Source organism: Nicotiana tomentosiformis, chromosome 3, assembly GCF_000390325.3.
Source record: "Nicotiana tomentosiformis chromosome 3, ASM39032v3, whole genome shotgun sequence".
In the NCBI taxonomy this organism is placed as follows: domain Eukaryota; kingdom Viridiplantae; phylum Streptophyta; class Magnoliopsida; order Solanales; family Solanaceae; genus Nicotiana; species Nicotiana tomentosiformis.
Window position 1 is genome coordinate 102,558,357 of NC_090814.1, and position 22,171 is coordinate 102,580,527.

Consider the following 22,171-nt stretch of genomic DNA (forward strand, 5'->3'; position numbering starts at 1 on the left):
TCCGAAAGCCCATTCAACCACGAGTCTACCCATACCAATTTTACCAAAATTCGACCTTAACTCGACCCTCAAATCTACAAATTTTATTTCCAAATTTCTAAGTTCCAATATCAAGGTTAACTCAGCCCGGAAAATAGCTAAATACAACTAGAGGAAGATAAGAGGGAGAAGAGCAGGCGCTGCGATCGCCAAACAAATACCTTGCTATCTCCAAGAAAAATCTGCAACCAAAACACTCAATAACCGCTACCGTGTCCAGCTACACCTGGATCTGCACACAAGGTGCAAGGAATAACGTGAGTACGCCAACTCAGTAAGTAACAACAATAAATAAAGACTGAGCAGTAGTGCCGAGCAATAAAGCATATAACGTTCATATCAGGAAATCTCAGTAAAATACCACATGCTCTTAAAAAAATCAGGATTTGAATCAAACATCTCGTTTAAACCCAGTTCCAGTAAAAAATCATTTAAAGACATTTTTCCAACAGTTTTTCAAACAAAGGCTCAATGCAAAGGTGAGCAAAAATGATGAATTTTGCACACAAGTCCTAAATGACATAACAGAGGTATTTCAATTTTCAGAATCGGATTTCGACCCCGATATCAAAAAGTCAACCCCCGGTCAAACTTCTCAAAAATAAAACTTTCGGCATTTCAAGCCTAATTCCTCTACGGACTTCCAAATAATATTCCGGACACGCTCCTAAGCCCAAAATCACCATACGGAGCTATTGGAATCATCAAAATTCAAATCCAAGGTCGTTTACACGTAGGTCCATATCCGGTCCACTTTTCTAACTTAAAATTTTCAATTATGAGACTAAGTGTCTCATTTCACTCCGAGTTCCTTCCGGACTCGAACCAACTAACCCGATATAACATAATATAGCTGAATAACACAAAAAGAAGTAGGAATGGGGAAAACGAGGTTATAACTCTCGAAACGACCGGCCTGGTCGTTACACAAAGACACCATAGTAAGCCAAGGGACAACATAATAAAAAGCCACTTGACGGGTTTATATAGTTATATTATCTACTAATCAAATATAACAATAAAAAAAATCTATCTATATATAATAGGAGAGACAAAGACACTATAGTAAGCCAAGTGACAACATAATAAAAAGTTAGTTGACAATTTTAGGATAAAATTAGTTAAATTAAGTAATAATTAGTATCTTTTTGAATTTAATTTTTTTTTAAAAAAATTATGCACTATGTGTTGTTAATAATTAGTTACTGTTTTTGAATTTGAATTTAAACATCTCCTCTATATATAATAAGAGAGGCAAAGACACCATAGTAAGCCAAGTGCAAACATAATAAAAAGCAACTTGGAAATTTTAGGTCAAAGTTAGTTAGGTTAGGTAATAATTACTCTCTTTTTTAATTTAAATTTTTAAAAAATTAAATTATGTATTGTTTATTATTAATATTTAGTTACTCTTTTTGAATTAGATTTAAATATAGAAGACAAGTCTAATTTGAAATAATTGCAAGCAACATAGTAATCTATCTATATATAATTTGAGAGGCAAAGACACCATAATAAGCCAAGTGGCAACATAATAAAAAGCCACTTGGCAATGTTAGGACAAAATTAGTTAAGTTAGGTAATAATTAGTTTTTTTTTTTTATTTTAAATTTTAAAATAAATAAATTATACACTATGTGTTGTTAATAATTAGTTACTCTTTTTGAATTTGAATTTAATTATCTATCTATCTATCTATCTATCTATCTATCTATCTATCTATAAGATAGAATACAATAAGAGAGCCAAAGACACCATAGTAAGCCAAGTGGCAACATAATAAAAAGTCACTTAACAGGTTTATATAGTAATATTATCTACTAATCAAATATAACAATAAAAAAAATCTATCTATATATAATAGAAGAGACAAAGACACTATAGTAAGCCAAGTGGCAACATAATAAAAAGTCACTTGGCAATTTTAGGACTAAATTAGTTAAATTAAGTAATAATTAGTATCTTTTGAATTTATTTTTTTTTAAAAAACAAATCATGCACTATGTGTTGTTAATAACTAGTTAGTGTTTTTGAATTTGAATTTAAACATCTATCTATATGTAATAAGACAGGCAAAGACACCATAGTAAGCCATGTGGCAACATAATAAAAAGCCATTTGACGGGTTTATATAGTAATATTATCTACTAATCAAATATAGCAGTAAAAAAAATATATATTAAAGGAGGAAATTAGACTTAATGTTAGGATATTTATAAATTGAATTAATTGGAAAAATAATTTAAATAATATCACTCAATAAAATTATTGATAAATTTTGACAATTCCTAGAAACATCTGACCCAAAACCCACGTCTTAAAAAGAAATTGCCCTTTATTCCATCATCAAAATCTTCTTAATAAAAAAAAAACATCTTCTTAATAAAATAAAAAAACATCTTCTTAATAAAAAAATCTATTATTCTCAAAATTTCTATTTGATCCAATTATGCCAGTATATTTCAGCATTCTCACAAATTGTGATAATTATTACGAACAATATATAAATGAAATTTGTACCATAGAAAGATTTCTTGGTCGCCTAAAATATTCTCCTAGGGATATATATTTATCAAATCAGGCAACTTTTCAACCTATTAATTATATTATTACTCATATGTTTTTATATTATATTGCATCAATATTTATCAGTTGATATAGTAATATTATATTTAATATTCTCCGTACAACGCGCGAGTATAAATACTACTAGTATATATTTAAAAAGGAAACATTTTGGTCATAAAGTTCTTATAGGGGCCTTTTGCGTTATTATTTTTTTTATTTTTAATCCAAAAAATAATGTTAATGACAATTGTGATACAATAGATGGAAGGAGATGCATTTTTGATACTAAAAATAAGTTAGTGGCAATTTTTGTGATTTAATAAGTGGAAGAAGGGCATTTTTGACAGTTTACCTGTTTTCCAAAGTTGCTGGTTCCATACAGTCTCCACCAGGATTAGAACCGCCGATCGGCTCGCTCTTATTGCTAGTGCGCCTTCGGCTAGGTATCTTCTTCTTTTCCTCTCTTCTAAACTTTTTTACTTGATCTTCTCTTTTTGTTTTTGAGTTTTTGCTTCGTTTTTTTTCAATTGGAGAATGATTAAGGAACATTGAATACTCTGATTTTGTGAAAGTGAATTGCTAGTTATGATTTACGAACTTACAGTGAATTTCTATTTGTTAATTTGTTATTGGGTTACAGGAGACGTTCTTTGTCATTTAATTAGTGAAATTCATGTTTCTTAGCTTACAACAGCTTTTAAGTAACTTCACATTGGAATTTAAATGAATTAGAACGTATTATTTGATAATCATGGATGGCTTAGATAAGTAAATTATGAGAGTTACGGACTTCCTGAATAAGTAATACTATACTCATTATGTAGATTTTGCTTCTGCACCCAAGGGTGTCGCTTAGTGGTCAATGAATTGGGTTGAGAACCATGAACTCTAAGGTTCAAATCTCAGCGGAGATAAAAAAACACTAAGTGATTTCTCCCATATGTCCGAGCCTTGGTGGATAAAGTTACGTAATACTTGTTGTTGGTGGGAGGTAGCAGGTATCCCATGGAACTGGTGGTGGTGCGCACAAGCTGGCCTTGACACCAACTCGATTTTGCTTCTTAGGTCATAAACTTTTTATTTTCCTATTAATTTGTTGCTTGGCGACTTTTAGTGATTATCTTATCAAGAGTGAAGTATTCAAAAGTTAAAGGAAAATCTCCAAAATAGAGTTTTTCGGAGAGATTATTTAGTTTTATTTGGATTAAAAAAGAGATATTTGTAATGACTAGAATAAAAAGAACGAAATTTGGAGAAAATTACTTTTCTGAAAATATATTTTACTTGTTAACTTGATCCAATCATTGTTGCTTGTTGATTTGAAGTTGTTGTCTTAATAGAATCTGCACCCAAGGTTGTGGCTAGTGGTCAATGAAGTGAGTGAGAACCATGAGGTCTCATGTTCAAATCCCAGCGGAGGCAAAAAACACTAGGTGATTTCTTCCCATCTATCCAAGCCTTGATGGATAGAGTTACCTGGTACCTGTTGCTGGTGGGAGGTGGCAGGTACCCCATGGAATTAGTCGAGAAATTAGTCAAGGTGGGCGCAAGCTGGACCGGAAACCACAGTTTTAAAAAAAACAAAAAAAAGGAATCTGCTGTGGCGAACACCTTGATCCACCACTGTGATTTTTGCTTAAGTCTTCTTTGTCTTTCTTTTTTATTGTAAAATTTTAGCAAGCTTTAAATTTTTAAGTTTATTTTCTATTTGTTTTTCATTATCCATTTAGCTGCAAACTCTTTCTTTCTATTTATTTTTTGCATTTTTAGGATCCCATTTGTTGATCCAAAGATATCTATCTATATCTTTCTTTCTTTATGTATTTATTTGTTTATTTTATTTTTGCATATTATGCACTCTGATCTTTTGATATAATTCTATTTCAGAAGCTAAATCCGTGTTAGTCAAGGATCTTCAATTTCATTTTAGAGAAAAAAAGCCTAAAGAATCAGTGACTTCAACAACCTATTGTGAAAGCAGTGTAATTTGATAAAAACACGTTTCAGAGAACTGCAAGAGGGGGAAGAAATATGGGATATTGGCTTATGCTCAGTGCTGTTATTGCTGTAACGGTGGTAATTGCTCAAGCAGTAAGATTATTGTTAATGGTAATCAATGGCTGGAGAAATAGAAAGAAGGCTGTTGTGGTCTTCCACCCATACACCAATGACGGAGGTGGTGGAGAACGAGTCTTGTGGTGCGCTGTGAAAGCCATCCAAGATGAAAACCCAAATCTAGATTGTGTCATATATACAGGAGATCATGATGCTTCTCCCGACAGCCTTACTGGCCGTGCCCTTGATCGATTTGGAGTCAAATTAATCCACCCTCCTAAGGTACCCTTTACTTCTCGGTGTGTTTTTCTCTGCGTACATGCTATTATTTCCGTTATTTCATTTTTCATGATAGAGTTTGACTTGAAATGAACTCTAGGGATATCTATTTGACTTGCATATTTTATCAGCGACAGTGGAATAATATCAAAGTGATGGTTGAAAAGTTATACTTTGATAGGAAATGTCAATAAATTTGAAAGTATAACGGATTTAAATTCTTAAAAGTTGTGAAAGTAGTATTAAACTAGAATACTATCAATCATTAAGTCACAAAATAAAATGTTGTCACATTTGCTTTCTGTTTAGCTAAACAAACAACTTCCTTTTTCACTTTTGCTCTCGTTTCTTCATCTTCTTCCCCTCCCCCCATCCACGCCCAAGCTCCACCATTAGTATCAAGTGTTTTAGTTATCAAGGGAACTCCCAGGTCGTCAAAGGCTCATTTGAGGGCGCTTAAGCCCTGAAGCTCATAGAAGCTCGGGCTAGGCGCTTTGCCTCACTTAAGCTGCGTTTCAGTTTAGGCAAGGCACTAAGGCGTACGCCTCATTGCCCATTAATTCTATCTTGAATAGAGCGCTAGTAAACAATTAATATGATTGGCATGAAGCTATATCAATTGTTAAGTAAATCATTATGAATAAAGTTGTTACTTTTTTCTTACATTAAATATGTATTTTTTTCCTCCTCCGTTGCGCCTTTTTTTACTAAAGCTCACACTTTAGTTGCGCTTTGCACTTAAATTCCCGATAGAACTAGAACGCTTTTTAAGGCTTTTTGCCTTTGACAACACTAATTTCAACAGTATCACGTAGTCTTTGTGCTTCTTCTATCCCTGATAAGGCATTGAAATCCTCCTCAACATTCTTTATTGTAGCATCAGGAATACACTCCTATTCTTTTGAATTCTAATATTTATTTATGTTAGTTTGTAGCTGCTTTGAGATATCTGTATTATATATTCCTTCTTCTCCTTTTACCTGTATTGCTGCATCTTATATTCCTCTTTTTGATGGTTTATTACTGGTATATGTTTGACGGTGGTAATCACAAACACATATAATACCCTGTCCAGATAATTGCTGAATAATGTAGTTATTCTTTCGAAACTTCAATATATTGACATTCAATGTCATTTTGCTCAAGATTACTGATTTCCTGCAGTTTACATCAGGTGGTCCATCTGCAGTTTACAATGATTGGTCAAAGCTTTGTGCAAATATACACCTTTATATTACTTTGATACTAGTGGATATGCTTTTACTTATCCAGTTGCCCGTGTATTTGGATGCAAAGTTTTTTCCTATACTCATTATCCAACTATCAGTTTAGACATGCTATCCCGTGTTCGTGGGCGCAGTTCAATGTACAACAATGATTCCTTGATTGCCAAGAGGTACTACATATCAGCATATGCCATCTATATGATATCTTTCCCTTTTTCTTTTTGTGTTGTAAATTGTAAAAATCTGTCATCTGTAGAATTTCATGATAACAAGTCAATTAGTCATTTTGATGGAAGTTTCCGTTACTAAGCACCTAAACGTTGGTCTACCTTGTTGAAGAAAAATGAGAATGGGCTATTCAAACAAAAAGGAAAAGGCCATGCTTAGTTTGGCGAGCCTTTGTCATTGTCTGTCAACTTAAGTGGTGCCTAAGGCCCGTATGAGGAACTGTTGATCTGCTTGTGTCTTTTTTCTTTGCCTACTGTTAGTTTATAGATATGTATAGTGTAGTCTTGTCCCACATTGGAAGAGGAGTAATATCTCCTTGTAGTGTATAGCTATAAATAGGGGCCTCTTGTATTGTATTTATCATCCAATATCAATAACATATTTTCTCCCGTGCCTTCTCACATGGTATCAGAGCATTAGTGAGAAAAGATCGCCGTGCGTCATTCCAGCGTTAACCGGGAAGAAAGAACTTAGTCATCGTGTAATTTTTCCGGTGACCTAAGGCTTGTCTAAGTGAAAGTCACTTTCTGTTGGTGTTGTGCTAAAACCAACACCACTACGAGGTAGATCACCCTCCGACTACCAACCCCTGAAATTTTATCCGGCAGAAAAGCCGCCATGCTCCTCCACGCGCCGGCAACAACTTTTCCGGCGAGGGTTCCGGCCACTTTCCGGCCATTTTTTCGCGAAGCTTCTTCAGGACAGTGTGTTCTCCTCAAAATTCCGAGCCCACCCATCTAATTCAAATCAAATTCCGGCCACTTTTATATTTTTCCGGCGTGAACAGTGACCTTCCTGGCGATTTTTTTGAAAATATTTCTTCAGGACAGCTTGCTCGCAAAGGAATTCCGAGTCTATCCATCCTGGTTACAACAAATTCCGACAACTTTGGAATTTTCCGGCGAGCTACAGTGTTTCCGGCGTGAACAGTGTTCCGGCACAGAACAGTATTCTGTTTTCCTGCTGTAAACAGTGTTTTTCAAGCTATTTCTTTAGTTTTCTCACAGGAGTTACTTATTTCCACTATTTCAAGTTTACCCTACTACTACAAATTGTAGCGACATGGGAACCGATGCTTTGAATAGCCGGATGGTTTCTTTAGCAGAGTATATTGAGTTCCTTCATTATAAAGCATGTAAGCAGACATCTTCTGAGATAGCTTCTGTTGTTCAAACAGGTAATAGCGTGACTTGTTTCTCCCAATCTTCATCCTCTGAGTTTTGGGTCATTGATTCAGGTGCATCAGATCATATTTCTGGTAACAAATCTCTTTTCACTACTATTTCGTATTCTCAATCTCTTCCAAAAGTCACAATGGCCAATGGGTCTCAAACCATGGCAACTGCAATAGGTCAAGCAAGCCCACTTCCTTCCTTACCTTTAGATTCAGTCCTTTATGTTCCCAATAGTCCTTTTAATCTCATAGCTGTTAGTCGCTTAGCCAAATCACTTAAATGCGCTGTTTTATTTCTTGATGACCATGTTTTTATACAGGAACGCAGTACGGGGCGGATCATTGGTACCGGACGTGAATCAAACGGACTTTATTACCTTATCCTTGCTAAATCATATGGACTCACATCTTGTCTTCCTTCTACAACTTGTCCTGTTACTGATTCACCAGATTTATTACATAAACGGCTGGGACATCCCAGTTTGTCAAAACTTCAGAAAATGGTATCTGGTTTATCTCACTTGTCAGCTCTAGAGTGTGAGTCATGTCAGCTCGGTAAGCATACCCGCTCCCATTTTCCTCGACGTCTTGATAATCGAGCAGAGTCACCTTTTACTTTAGTCCATTCAGATATTTGGGGTCCTAGTCGGGTCAGTTCCACCTTAGGATTCCGCTACTTTGTCAGTTTCATTGATGATTATTCCAGGTGCACTTGGATATTTTTGATAAAAAATCGATATGAGCTGTTTTCTATTTTCCAGACCTTCCACGCTGAAATTCAAAATCAATTTGGGGTTTCTATTCGCACATTTCGTAGTGATAATGCCCGAGAGTATTTGTCTTCCCCATTTCAGCAGTTTATGAAATCTCATGGGATTATTCATCAAACATCTTGTCCGTACACATCTCAACAAAATGGGGTAGCTGAAAGAAAGAATAGACATCTTATTGAAACTGCTCGTACCCTACTCATACAATCTCATGCTCCGTTGCGTTTTTGGGGATGCCGTTCTTACATCTTGCTATCTTATTAATCGTATGCCATCTTCAGCTATCCAGAACCAAGTTCCATTCTCTGTCATGTTTCCCCATTTACCTTTGTTCTCTCTTCCACCCCGTATCTTTGGAAGCACTTGTTTTGTCCATAACCTTACTCCAGGAACATATAAGTTAGCTCCTCGTGCTCTTAAGTGCGTATTTCTGGGTTTCTCGAGAACACAAAAGGGGTATCAATGCTACTCTCCTGACCTCCAGCGGTACCTTATGTCCGCTGATGTTACCTTCTTTGAAACCCAATCATACTTCACAGGTTCAGGTCATCACTTAGATATTTTTGAGGTACTACCAGTTTCATCTTTTGGAGATTCAGTCACTCCAGCTCCACCACCTACAGCTCCAGTTGTAGCTCCACCACCTATAGCTCCAGTTGTAGCTCTAGCACCTATAGCTCCAGTTCCACCACCTACAGCTCCGGTTGTAGCTCCACCAGCTATAGCTCCAGTTCCTCCACATAATCCAGTTCAACCTTCTGCAGCTCCACCATTCTTGACTTATCATCGTCGTCCACATCCAGCATCAGGCCCAGGTGATTCACGCCCCGCATCAGATTCTGCACCTACTGCGGACTTGTCTCCTCTTAGTCAACCAATTGCACTCCGCAAAGGTGTACGATCCACACTTAATCCTAATCCCCACTATGTCGGTTTAAGTTATCATCGTCTGTCGTCACCACATTATGCTTTTATATCTTCTTTGTCCACTGTTTCTATCCCTAAGTCTACAGGTGAGGCACTATCTCATCCAGGATGGCGACATGCTATGATTGACGAGATGTCTGCTTTACATGCGAGTGACACTTGGGAGCTTGTTCCTCTTCCTGCAGGTAAGTCTACTGTTGGTTGTCGTTGGGTTTATGCAGTCAAAGTCGGCCCGGATGGCCAGATTGATCGGCTTAAGGCTCGTCTTGTTGCAAAAGGATATACTCAGATTTTTGGGCTTGATTATAGTGATACTTTCTCTCCCGTGGCTAAAGTAGCATCTATTCGTCTCTTTTTGTCCATGGCTGTTGTACGTCATTGGCCTCTTTATCAGTTAGACATTAAGAATGCTTTTCTCCACGGTGATCTTGAGGAAGAAGTTTATATGGAGCAACCACCTGGTTTTGTTGCTCAGGGGAGTTTAATGGTTGTGTGTGCAGATTGCGCAGGTCACTATATGGTTTGAAACAGTCCCCTCGAGCTTGGTTTGGTAAGTTCAGCATAATTATTCAGGAGTTCGGCATGACTCGTAGTGAGGCTGATCACTCTGTGTTTTATCGGCATTCTGCTCCTAATCTGTGTATTTATCTAGTGGTTTATGTTGATGATATTGTTATTACTGGTAATGATCAGGATGGTATTACTAATTTGAAGGAACATCTCTTTCAGCACTTCCAGACTAAGGATCTGGGCAGATTGAAGTATTTTCTAGGTATTGAGGTCGCTCAGTCTAGCTCAGGTATTGTTATTTCACAGCGGAAGTATGCCTTAGACATTCTTGAGGAGACTGAAATGATGGGTTGCAGACCTATTGACTCTCCTATGGATCCGAATGCTAAGCTTCTGCCTGGACATGGGGAGCCTCTTAGAGACCCTACGAGATATAGGAGGTTGGTTGGCAAATTGAATTACCTCACAGTGACTAGACCTGACATTTCTTTTCCGGTGAGTGTTGTAAGTCAGTTTATGGATTCTCCATGTGATAGTCACTGGGATGCAGTTGTTCGCATTCTTCGGTATATAAAGTCAGCTCCAGGCAAGGGATTACTATTTGAGGATCGAGGCCACGAGCAGATTGTTGGGTACACAGATGTTGATTGGGCAGGATCACCTTTTGATAGACGTTCTACGTCTGGATATTGTGTTCTAGTAGGAGGTTATTTGGTCTCGTGGAAGAGCAAGAAACAGAATGTAGTTGCTCGATCTAGCGCCGAAGCCGAAAATCGGGCCATGGCTATGGCGACGTGTGAGTTAGTTTGGGTCAAGCAGTTGCTCAAGGAGTTAAAGTTCGGAGAAATCAGCAAGATGGAACTAGTGTGTGATAACCAAGCTGCTCTTCATATTGCGTCAAATCCGGTGTTCCATGAGAGGACTAAACACATTGAGATCGACTGTCACTTTGTCAGAGAAAAAATACTTTCAGGAGATATTGTTACAAAGTTTGTAAAGTCGAATGATCAACTAGCAGATATTTTCACTAAGTCTCTTACTGGTTCTCGTATTAGTTACATGTGTAACAAGCTCGGTACATATGATGTGTATGCACCGGCTTGAGGGGGAGTGTTAGTTTATAGATATGTATAGTGTAGTCTTGTCCCACATTGGAAGAGGAGTAATATCTCCTTGTAGTGTATAGCTATAAATAGGGGCCTCTTGTATTGTATTTATCATCCAATATCAATAACATATTTTCTCCCGTGCCTTCTCACACCTACTAATATTAACAATTTTATCAGCTGACCTTGTGACATGTATGCGCATCTTTTTTCCAAATTAATGTGGTCATTCACTAACTGGCAGTCGTAAGAAGATATAATGGCAAGATGTTATTCCACTTCTCCATGAAAGTGTACATCTAGATGCATTAGTGGGTCTTCCATAATTATATATCCAAGGGACTGAATATGATAATGCTTCAGGTCTGGATTCTTTAACTCTTTTGGTGTTAATATAATCCTTCTTCCTCCTCCTGACGCCTAAAGTTTTTATGCTTTCCCTTTTTTCTGTAGATTTGATTAAATTAATAAGTTGTGGTTAATAATTTTACTATTGTGCTGTCCTTCATTTTTGCATTAATGAAGTATATGACGAAAGTAGGACTGAGTGTAACTTTCAGACAAATTTCTCCTCTCAATCCTTATTTGGACTTTCATGACTCGTGATTTTGTTGAATATTGTGGGAAATTACTGTATTCCTTTTTTAGAAGGTCTTATTAATTCTTCTGTTCAGTCTGGGATGGATGGTAAGCAATTGCATTTTTGCATGGCAAATATAAACAAAAAACTTGACACTGCTCTTGACAGGCGCTTCCACTGGAAAAGTCAATGAAGCCTCCGAAGATAGTATCTGTGGCTCAGTTCCGTCCAGAGAAGATAGGCATTTTTGTGTGGTCCTTGTAGAAATCAAGGTACCCATACTTTTGCAGGTGTTTCAAGGTATATTGCAATATTGAACTCTTGTAAAACTTGGTTTTTCTGTGAGTTAGGCACACCCTCTCCAACTTGAGGCATTTGCAGTTGCCATCAAGAAGTTAGACCAAGATCTGCCAAGGCCGATTATCCAATTAGTGGGTAGTTGTAGGAATGAAGCAGATGAGAAAAGGTTGCAAAATCTGAAGGACCTAGCTATTAAACTGAATGTGGTTAGTGGTACAACTCCATTTTGTTTGTCTGAAATTCTTTAACTCCAAGGCATGATTTTACTGAATTTTTAGGACCACAACTTTTCTTTAATTGCTTGAAGCTATTCATTAGGGATGGGCTTTTTATTGCGTCGGCTAGCAGCCCTCCCCCCCCCCGGAAAAAATAATGAAAAAAGAGGAGTGCTTTTTGAAAAAATAAATAAAAATTGCACTCGAAAAGGCTCGTTCTCACTTACGGAAAGTAGAAACCGAAGCCGAGCAGTTTTGAGTGAATGGATACTCCGAAATAGAACGAGAAAAATTGAATTTGATTAATTCAACTTATAAGACTTTGGAACAATTAGAAAATTACAAAAACGAAACGATTCAGTTTGAACAACAAAGGGCGATTAATCAAGTCCGACAATGGGTTTTCCAACAAGCCTTACGAGGAGCTCTAGGAATGCTTTGACAATGAAGTTCTGCCCCCGGTCCCCTTCATAAAATTCATAAAAAGGGAGAGATTTATTGATATATTTATTGGATCCATCGGGACTTACGGGGCTCGAACCCGCAGCTTCCGCTTTGACAGGGCATCTGGTGTTCAGGTAATGTAATACACAAAGAGGAAATATATTTATGCATGCGTGTAAATTGCTTACCCCACTGGATTGGATATCTTGGTAGTTCTGTTAGCTCTGTGTTTAGACATAGAATGTGAAATGTTTTGGTAGATTATCCATTTCCGTCAATTTAATACATGATTACCATGGTGAAAAATCTTCATTTTTGTTTTTTAATCTTTGTTGGTGCAGTGATTTGGTCACACTTTTGGGTGGTGCTGTAGCTGGAATCCATTCCATGACAGATGGGCACTTTGGCATAAGTGTAGTTGAATACATGGCTGCTGGCGTGATACCAATTGGTTAGTCATGTTATGTGGTTTCTCTCTTGTTCTGTATTTGAGTATATGACTTATTTGGTTGACTTCAAGTTTGTCGGTTTCGTTCAGCACATAATTCAGCTGGCCCAAGGATGGATATTGTGTTACTAGAAGATTCGAAGCAGACTGGGTTCCTTGCCCAGAGCATAGAGGAATATGCTGAAGCCATTATTGAAGTCATTAAGATGCCAGAGAATGAGAGGCTGGAGATAGCTGCTGCTGCGAGGAAGCGAGCCTCCATGTTCTCAGAGCAAAGGTTTTATGAAGATTTTAAGGCTGCTGTGCGACCAATCTTTTGTGATGGTACCAAATGATTACAAAATCTTTGTTTCCATAAATACAAGAGATGAATTTTGTTGCAACATACTTAAACTTTGTCCTATCTTGTCTTTTTCTGGTTTTCCTTTTTCTTATAAATTTTACTTTAGATTGTATTTATACTTTGTCAGTAACTTAGCCTTGAAGTTACTAATTACAGGAAAAAAGTTTGCCTCTGATTTGGCAGTTAGAATAAAAGAGATGGTCCTCCTTTCTTTAGGTTTAGCTAAAGTAGATAGTCATATATACTGGCACAGCGGGGCGTTACAGATGAAGGGAATAATATTTATGGGTCTAATGTCTGTCTGGCGAAAAAAAATTCAATTCTATCTTTAATTCATGTTGAATTTTGTGCAGCTACGTATTTTCTTAGGAGCTGTAAATTTTTCAATCAGTTTTGCTGTGATGTTCATGCATTAAGCATATCCGAGAATTCGTTTTCATTTTTATTTATTGTTGGGAAGGTGGGGAGGAGGGGGATTTATTTATTAAAAGAAAGAATGATAAGTTTTTGGAAGAATTTGGTCTAACATGTTTTTCTTGGACAGTTTCCTTGGCAATAACTGGAGTTACTTGACAATAATAAAAGATGGATGTTGCCCAAAAAATGGATTATACATACTTCTCATATAGTTTTTCAGTGAATAAATGAAATTAACGGTGGAAATTATATATGTCTGACAAGGAAAAAAGTTTATCATAGTGAATAAATAAAAGCTTCTAACACTTCTGAATTTAATTTTCATTTACATGTAAAATTTTAAGTTTGACCCCACGGTGTGGGGTAATACTGGGTATGTTGTTATTGACTTATTGTTGTAAAATTTTAAGTTTAATATCTTAATTTCCATATACACTTTTAGAAATGACTTTCTTTTCTGAGACCAAAAATAAAAAAGGAAAACAGTAGCTTATGTATTTGTTGGTTGGTTTTATGTTCATGGGAAACAGTAAGATCATAGAAATTCAGATCCCATTAGGAAAAATATAGTGGAGGATAATATCGGGGCCCCCATGTGCACCATACATTTTGCAAGTGAAGAAGAAGCAGTGTTCCAAGTGCACCAGTGCTGATTACACTGTTCCTCAGCGACCGTTAATTTCTGCAGTCTCCACTGTCCAGCACTTTTCATGGTAGGGTCTTCAACTCCTCATTTGAGGAACCAGAATAAGGGAGGAGACAGTAGCTGTTTCCAAGTCTTTGGGGGCTTTCAGCAACAGTATGCTTCTTTCTTTCCCTCTCTTTTCTTGTATAACCAATTCTTGCTTTACACTTTTAATATCCCATTGTTGATATAATTCTAGACATGGTAGAAATTTACATGCTGCTATACACGAAAAGATTGCTCAACTTTGTCCTCCGTGAGGCATTGTGGTCTGAACTGGTAGTTTACTACGCTCTCTCTCTCTCTCCCACACAAATAAATACAATGGAGCTCCGACTGGATACTCTTTACACATTGAAAATGTGTAGAGGAAAGCCCAAACTTTAGTTCATCTCCCACTTATCTCTACTCTAGTTCTAGATTTGTGGCAAGTATTCAATTTCTCTTGGATCACAGATAAAAGGGGTTGTAGTTGGGCGGGCTTAATTTTGAAGCACTCTTCAATTCCTTCCACTCCTGTCATAGGAAGTAAATTGCCACCGGAAGAGTACCTTTTTTTTGATGAAGTAAAAGATATTATAAAAAGCATCAAGAAGATGCAAAAGAGCACTGTCCAGGTGCTAATACAAAAGATGATATGTTAGCTCTGTACAGATGGTCCTATGCTAGTGTTAGGGAGCTAACAAAATCCAAAAATAATTTGGGGGAGCTAATAGGGGAGAGGTTACTCCAGCTATATAACAAAACTATACAATTAGCCATCAAGGAGTAATTTGGAGTTGCTAAATCCTCAAAACATCTTCTATTCCTTTCTGTCCAAATAGCCCAAAAAATACATCCAGGAATCATTTTCCAGATCCTGCTGATGGATTTACCAACTTTCCATAGACTCCAGCTACTATAAGCATCTTTAATACTCTCTGGCATCACCCAGTTGAATCCTAAAACTGAAGGGAAAATATTCCAGATGTCTGTAGCAACTGGGCAATGCAAAAATAGATGTCTGTTTGTTTGAAAATCCTGCCGGCACATATAGCATCTATTAACTATGGGAATGCTCCTTTTGCAAAGATTATCTTGAGTGAGACACGCTTCCTTCAATGCAGTCCAGCTATGACATATAACTTTGGGGGGTAATTTTGTTTTCCAGATGAGCTTCCAAGGCCAACTGCCCACAGGCAAATAAAGAGTACCTCAGGATACAGCTGCGCAGTTCTCTCCGTTTAGTACTCGAATCAACCAATTGAGTTCTCCGGCCAAAGGCAAATATCTCTATGTACTAGCCTCTGTTGTAAGAGATGCTGCCAGATGGGTACATTTTCAGGGTGTTTGATACACAAACAACTTTCAGTGTCCACAATTTTCAACTTTTGAGTAATGCTTAAGTCTATCTAGAATAGCAAGCCAAAGAATGAATCCATCCTTCAAATGCGTATTGCGAAACAAAGCACTGTAGTCCAAGTTAGAGGTCTCTGCTTTATGGCATTATTGATGGTAAATGAACCGTTAGAAGCTCCACCAAAGTTGACTAGTTGAGCATTTTTTTTGATTCTGGTTGGTTAATGCTGCCCATACTCCACAGTCAAATCGGTTATTTTAGAGTCAAATATGACTGTTGCAGCAATTAGGAGAGAAAACCTCGTGCCATGGTCCTAAAGAATGCGAAGAATTATACCATACAGAAATATCACAATCATGTGCAATTTGATAATGAATAAAAAGTCTAGTACTCTAGTTGCAGGATTTAACACCATGAGCAATTATGAGGATCTGAGACTGCCTGTAAATTCTTATTTCTAAGTTAACACTGAAAATGCACCCATTAATTGCACTAAGAATCCTTTTCAGAAATATTCCAAATTTGATTAAGAATAGCAGTATTATTGGAACAGTTGTGAGATAGCTCTGATAACCTGCTTCTGTTTAGGCAATATGAAGAGCCTAAACCAATGTGTAGATACCAAACAAAACAAGCTTACCATCTTTAGTCACTCTGGATTCCGTATTTGATCAAGTTCGTATTCTACCTAAGGTTTTCTCTGCAAGCTTTTGGCAATGTTTGATCCAACTCGGAAGAGATAAGTGGGGTGCCTAATATTCGACAGGAACAATGTGCCTCTTGAAACCCACCAATTGGTGTCGTTGTTTTTTCCATCTTTTGGACTCTTCCACCTTGTCAGCACATTATTTTCTGAAACCATACAAAAGTCATAAGATTTGGCAATAATTATCACTCAAAAGACATGACAAGTGCAAGTAAAGTCCAGAATAAATTGGTAAAAATCCAACTTATCAGAGTCTTGCTGGACTTCTGGATATTGTCCTTCCTTATGGAACAACTCTTTTTTCTTGTTCTTATTTTGGTCTTATACTAGGACAAATGTTTAGAATATGAAGTCTATACGACATAACTATAATGCAAACGTCCCTGGATTGATGTTTTTCTTGTCTTGTGCTTGATATAAAGCCGATATACAAACTAGAAACCGCACCCCCCCCCCCCCCTTCTTTTCTGTTTTATCATTTGGAAGCTTTATATCATATATGGTTCACCAAGTTTTGGCTCTCTTGCACCAGACTAGATAAACTGGAAATGTCAAAAGTTGGATTTTGTCGAAATTTTTGGTGTTGAGAGGATGGACATTCAGTGGTCATAAGAATGTCAGTGTCAATAAGTATGTGGTTTATGTGTCTACATTTGATGGTTTTGGTTTTCAGATAAGTATTTGCTGTGAACTTTCAATCAGTCTAATCACAGAGGTGACTTCCCTGTTTAATGAAGTTAAGCTTACACAATTTTTTATTGAATATAATTGAAAACCATATGAAGAGTGGTTAAAGCTTAAAACTTTTGCTGCCTTTAGTCTACCAGTGGGCTGTCTAAAACTTTGATAAGCTCCAAGTAATTTTTCCAGTCTTGGAAGAGATAAAGTTGTGAATTTGAAATACATATTGTAATGATTTCTTATCGTCGCTTTTCATTCTGTCCTTGCAGATGGGAAAAAGATCAGAATTCCAGGACACAGATTGCTGAGCAACAGACTAGTTAGGTGCCTAACAAATGTTGAAGCCTTTATATTACGCGCTGCAGATCTTAAAGAAGTCACCAATCTTTTCGCAAGATTCTCGAGTAGTCTACGTGTTCAAGGTGCCATAAGGTAATTTAAATTTATAGCTACTGAATCTCCAATCCATTTATTTGTTTTGTTGAAAACACTCGATACATGGTGATAAACAAAATAACGTGGCATTGATTTTTCATGGCTCTACCTATAGTATCAGATTTGTAAAGTAGACGAAATATGAGAAGATCAACTAGAAGGGCCTCTCTGGAGTTGATCATGTCAGATTTACATGTATATGTTTTCAAGTTAGGTGGTAGTTCAAGTCATTGAGCCTTTACTCAAGCTAATGTCACTAATTAAAACCCATTCCAGTTTCTTTCTACTTTCCTGACCACCAGCAAAACCATAATCTTTATCATTCTGCAGAACTAGAACAACGACACTTAGTCTAGTATACTTGTATTCTCTCCAACTGATAAAGAAATGGACGTTGCGACTAACTCAACCCCAAAAGCTAGCTCATGAGGTGAGGATTGCCCAAGCCATATAAAGAGACCAATTCCCCCATCCCTTAGCTGATGTGGGAGACTCAACACCAACTGGAGGAAGTTATCATCTTATTTGTTCAAAACTTTGTGGAATGCTATGTTGTCTTTCTAAGCTATCCTATACTTCTGTCCCTCTTCTTCCTCATAACAGAATGCCCTGTTTCCCTTATTTCTTGTCTCTTTGTTTCTGCTCCGCATTTCCCTTTTCTGACATATCATAGGCTTGAAGCATTACCTTGTGGAAGTTTTTCGCTCTCTTCTATGTTCATATTTTGCTTTGAGGGATGTTTTTTTTGGTGGTTTGTGTGTGTCTGTGGGAGGGGGGTTGACGCGAGATTGCAATGGATTTGCTGGTATCATGGACGGATCAGTGGCTGGAGTTAGATGTAAAGCTTTAAATTGGAGGAAGAAGATTTATGATGCTATTCTCTATATTTGTTTTCTTGTTGTTTGATGCTCTTTATCTTTTTTCCCATCTTTCAGCTTGGACACTATTTAATAAATAGCTGATAGTCTTTATAGTAGCATGTAAAATATGTAAAGAAGCCATATTTCAGGTATAAATCTCCATATGGGCGGCGGCCAGTACAAGTTGCCTGGAGATGCAAGAAGAAACGTCAAAGCCGAGCAGACTCTTCCAGCCCCCGACACTAATATATCAATCTTAAACTACCTTAGTATAATTCATTAGTTCTTCTGAATACATTTTAAAATATTTACAAATTGTTTCTGTACATCTATTTCTACGTTTTGTATGTAATATACAGTAGTTGTAATCAGAATCGGACTGAAACTTTGTATTGAAATAACCAATATATTAACCCCAGACGAACGGTTTATAATGTTAAAAAAATATGTTTTTGATGAAAAAAATAATACTAGTATAATCTGTTTTCTTCTGTGGCTATATAGATGTGTGCGTGTGTCAAGATGGATGATGAGATGTAATACTGTGCTTTATGCACCGCTTTGTTGAAACGGTTTATACTTGATGAATGAACAAATTGCGTAGACTAGAGAGCTATATAGAAGTTCGAATATCTTCAGGAACTTATTGAATATTTGAAGTACAACACTTGCCCAGCTCATCTGTATGCCACATCAATATCACCTCCAGCTGCGCAACAAAGGTGAAGATCTAGTAGAGGTCAGAAACTTTGACTGTCAAAATTTACTCCTATTTTGCACTTTGTTATAATTGTAATGGCATCTGAACACCGGGATAGTAAAAAGTTGTGTACTGATCATTAGAGCAACTTTGTTGTTTTTATTTAGGGGCTCAGAAACTAGCACGCATACGCGACAATAGCAATATTTTCCATCAGAAGTACTGCAGAAGATGGGTTTTGAGGTCCTGGGGGACAATGATTCCCCATTGATTCACATCATGCTCTACTATCCTGCAAAAACACGTACTTTTTCAAGGGTAGTGTCTCTAGACAGAATGTACAATTTCTTCTCTTATCATTGCAGGCTCATACTTTTACAGATTGGTTAGCGTTAAATTTACAACTTTCGTTCTTATCTTGGAATATGCTTCCTTTACTGTTATTTTAGGTGGCCATAGGGATGGTTGCTTTTCCAGCAACCCTTTTACTTTTGGCCACCTAGTTTTTATCGGCACTAATCACGGGTTCGACCGTGGAAACAGTCTCTTGCAAAAATGCACGGTAAGGCTGCCTACAATAGACTCTTGTGGTCTAACCCTTTTCCCGGATCTCGTGCATAACGGGAGCTTAGTGCACTGCCCTTTATTTTGTTGGCACTAATTGCTCTCCGGATAACCTTTTGCATAACCATAGTGCAATGAGTTACCACTTGCACTTTAGAAAGATTTTTAGTGTAGACAGTTTTGAACTAAAGCATTACTTACAAACTGAGGATGAATCCTTATTCTTGTAAAAGGAGCAGCTAGGTTTGAGCTACGGCGTGTCACATATTCTCCATTTATTTTTGGTTTGGAAGAGGGGGTTTTGGGAGTAAATTTAAGGATGGTCATTCAATTTTGTGTTCATTACCCAAAAGTTTTTTTTTTTTAATTACGTAAAAGTCATTTAACTTTGTGTTTATTACCCAAAATTCACTTTTTTTTTGTTACACAAAAATCGTTCTAGTTATCACAATAATTACTTTGACCATATTTTTCAAACCTTTCACCTGAAAAGTCCATTATGCCCTTGACATTATAAATTTTCTCATTTATGTAATACCTTCTATATTATATGTTATATAATTTATTTTTACCCACGGATTTTTCTTATAATTAAAATAACTTAATATTATTTTATTTATTATTTTATAATATATTCATAAATTTAATTTTTCTTAATATTGATTTTCAAGATATATATGTAGCATTATTAAATTTGTCAGTAACATTACCGTGAACAAATCTTAAGTCCACGTTCTTAATCATGCTTAATAAAATATGTTTAATGAAAATTAAAAAATCAAAGCTCATTGATTAATCAGCCAAGCCATACCCATTAATTTAATAAACAAAATACTCATATTCGGCAAAATGACACATCATATTAATACTTTCAAATAAATAATATTAACAAGTTAAGCTTTAAAAAGCTTAATATTAAAGACAAATATCTTTGAAACTTCTTTAAAAATTTCTATTGACTATAAAACAACTATGATTTGTTAAACAAATCTGTTTCTATTATTTTAAATAAATATTAAAAATTAAATATTTTTTTTATCATTTTTATATTTAAAATATGTTCATGTTAGAATATGATTAAACAAATTGAGTGCCATGAAAAAAAATTAGATGTATGGATATATTATAAAAATAATAAATAAAATAATTTAAAGTATTTTTAATTATAAGTAAAATACCTAGGTAAAAATATATTATATAGTATATAATATATAAGGTATTACATAAATGAGAGAATTTATAATGTCAAGTACATAATAAACTTTTCAAGTAAAAGTATTATAAAATCTGGCCAAGATGACTTTTGTGATAAATAGAGCAAAGTAAAATAATTTTTGTGTAACAAAAGAAAGAAAAATGACTTTTGATTAATGAACACAAAGTTGAATGATTTTTACGTAACAAAAAGAAAAAAAATAATTTTTGCGTAATGAACACAAAGTTGAATGACCACAACTTAGTGGTGGAGATAAAAAGACTCAATAGAACTCTAACACAAAGTTGAATGACCACAACTTAGTGGTGGAGATAAAAAGAGTCAATAGAACTCTAACACAAAATTGAATGACCACAACTTAGTGGTGGAGATAAAAAGAGTCAATAGAACTCTAACAACAATAGAGATCAGAAAGATAGTACCAACGACCATAAAAGGAGTATATGCTGCGAATTAATGAAAGCGCAGACAAACTGTTAGTGGTGGAGATTTTGCTGGATTGATTAAAGAAATTGACGACTAATTGCTGGTAATGATATGAAGTTAATCAGGTGTTCCTCTCTGCATTAAAATTCTCTTGTTTCGGATAAACGCTATTCGTTTATTTATTTGACGGCTCTTGAAACCCAAGTTGACCGTCTTACAAGTTTACTACGAATGAGCAAACTCTGTCCACCTTTATTTCTCTCAAATAAAAAAGCAAAAAACACGTTCAGAAAGAGCTAAGCATTATTGTATAGGAGAGAATAGAGAGAAGAGTCTGTGGTCGTCTAGCGTGTTAAGAAAATGTTGATTTCTTCGTTTTAAGTTGTGGTTGACATAATTATCCGGTATTTATGTTAGTATGGAATAATCGAGATCTCTGCGCAAAATGGTCTATGATACCATCATTATAAAAAGAAGATTTTCTGGCTGTGTTGAAGAATATTTTTAGATAAGGCGGAAATATAGAGAGGAAAAAAGAGACGAAGAAACGAACAAGATGGGCGACAAGAGCAATATTGCTAATTCGCTTCCTACAGGCAAGTAGTAGTGTCTTTTGTATTTTGCTTGAGTGTTTGTTGTTTGGTCTTCCATTCTTCTGGATTGGAATTGGAATAATGTAACAACATTTTCATTTTGGCAGCCGATCAGTGGAATTGTATTATGTGCTCATCGATAATATTGGTGATTCTAGAGATGTGACTATTAGTGATGGCGGCATGTTGAGGATGCAGGGCCGGATATGTGTGCCCAATGTAGATAGTTTGCATGAGTTGATTATCCAGGAGGCTCACAGCTCGCGGTACTCCATTCATCCGGGTGCCGCAAAGATAGATCAGGACTTGAGACAGCATTACCGGTGGAGGGTGATGA

General features: G+C 36.2%; 2 protein-coding genes across 11 annotated transcripts in view; both read left to right on the top strand.

Moving 5' to 3' along the window:
* The window catches only part of LOC104121698 (GDP-Man:Man(3)GlcNAc(2)-PP-Dol alpha-1,2-mannosyltransferase-like), a 33,188-nt gene extending 14,435 nt beyond the window's left edge, over window positions 1-18,753 (top strand). The window contains exons 1-9 of one of the 10 annotated variants that reach the window (XM_070197367.1): window positions 2,925-3,050; window positions 4,495-4,961; window positions 6,116-6,337; window positions 11,631-11,734; window positions 11,813-11,968; window positions 12,763-12,872; window positions 12,960-13,193; window positions 17,310-17,472; window positions 18,485-18,753. In XM_070197367.1, the coding sequence (XP_070053468.1) occupies window positions 11,964-11,968; window positions 12,763-12,872; window positions 12,960-13,193; window positions 17,310-17,472; window positions 18,485-18,581 (609 nt within the window). In that variant the 5' untranslated portion in view covers window positions 2,925-3,050; window positions 4,495-4,961; window positions 6,116-6,337; window positions 11,631-11,734; window positions 11,813-11,963 and the 3' untranslated portion in view covers window positions 18,582-18,753. The other 9 variants (XM_070197368.1, XM_070197361.1, XM_070197362.1 and 6 more) reach the window with 9 other exon arrangements.
* LOC104104991 (long chain base biosynthesis protein 2a) overlaps window positions 1-19,443 on the top strand; it is a 142,432-nt gene extending 122,989 nt beyond the window's left edge. Inside the window, exon 10 of the mRNA XM_070197358.1 lies at window positions 19,203-19,443. Coding sequence (XP_070053459.1) covers window positions 19,203-19,306 — 104 coding nt within the window. The 3' untranslated portion in view covers window positions 19,307-19,443. The remainder of the gene's footprint in view (window positions 1-19,202) is intronic.
* Window positions 19,444-22,171: the final 2,728 nt, after the last annotated feature.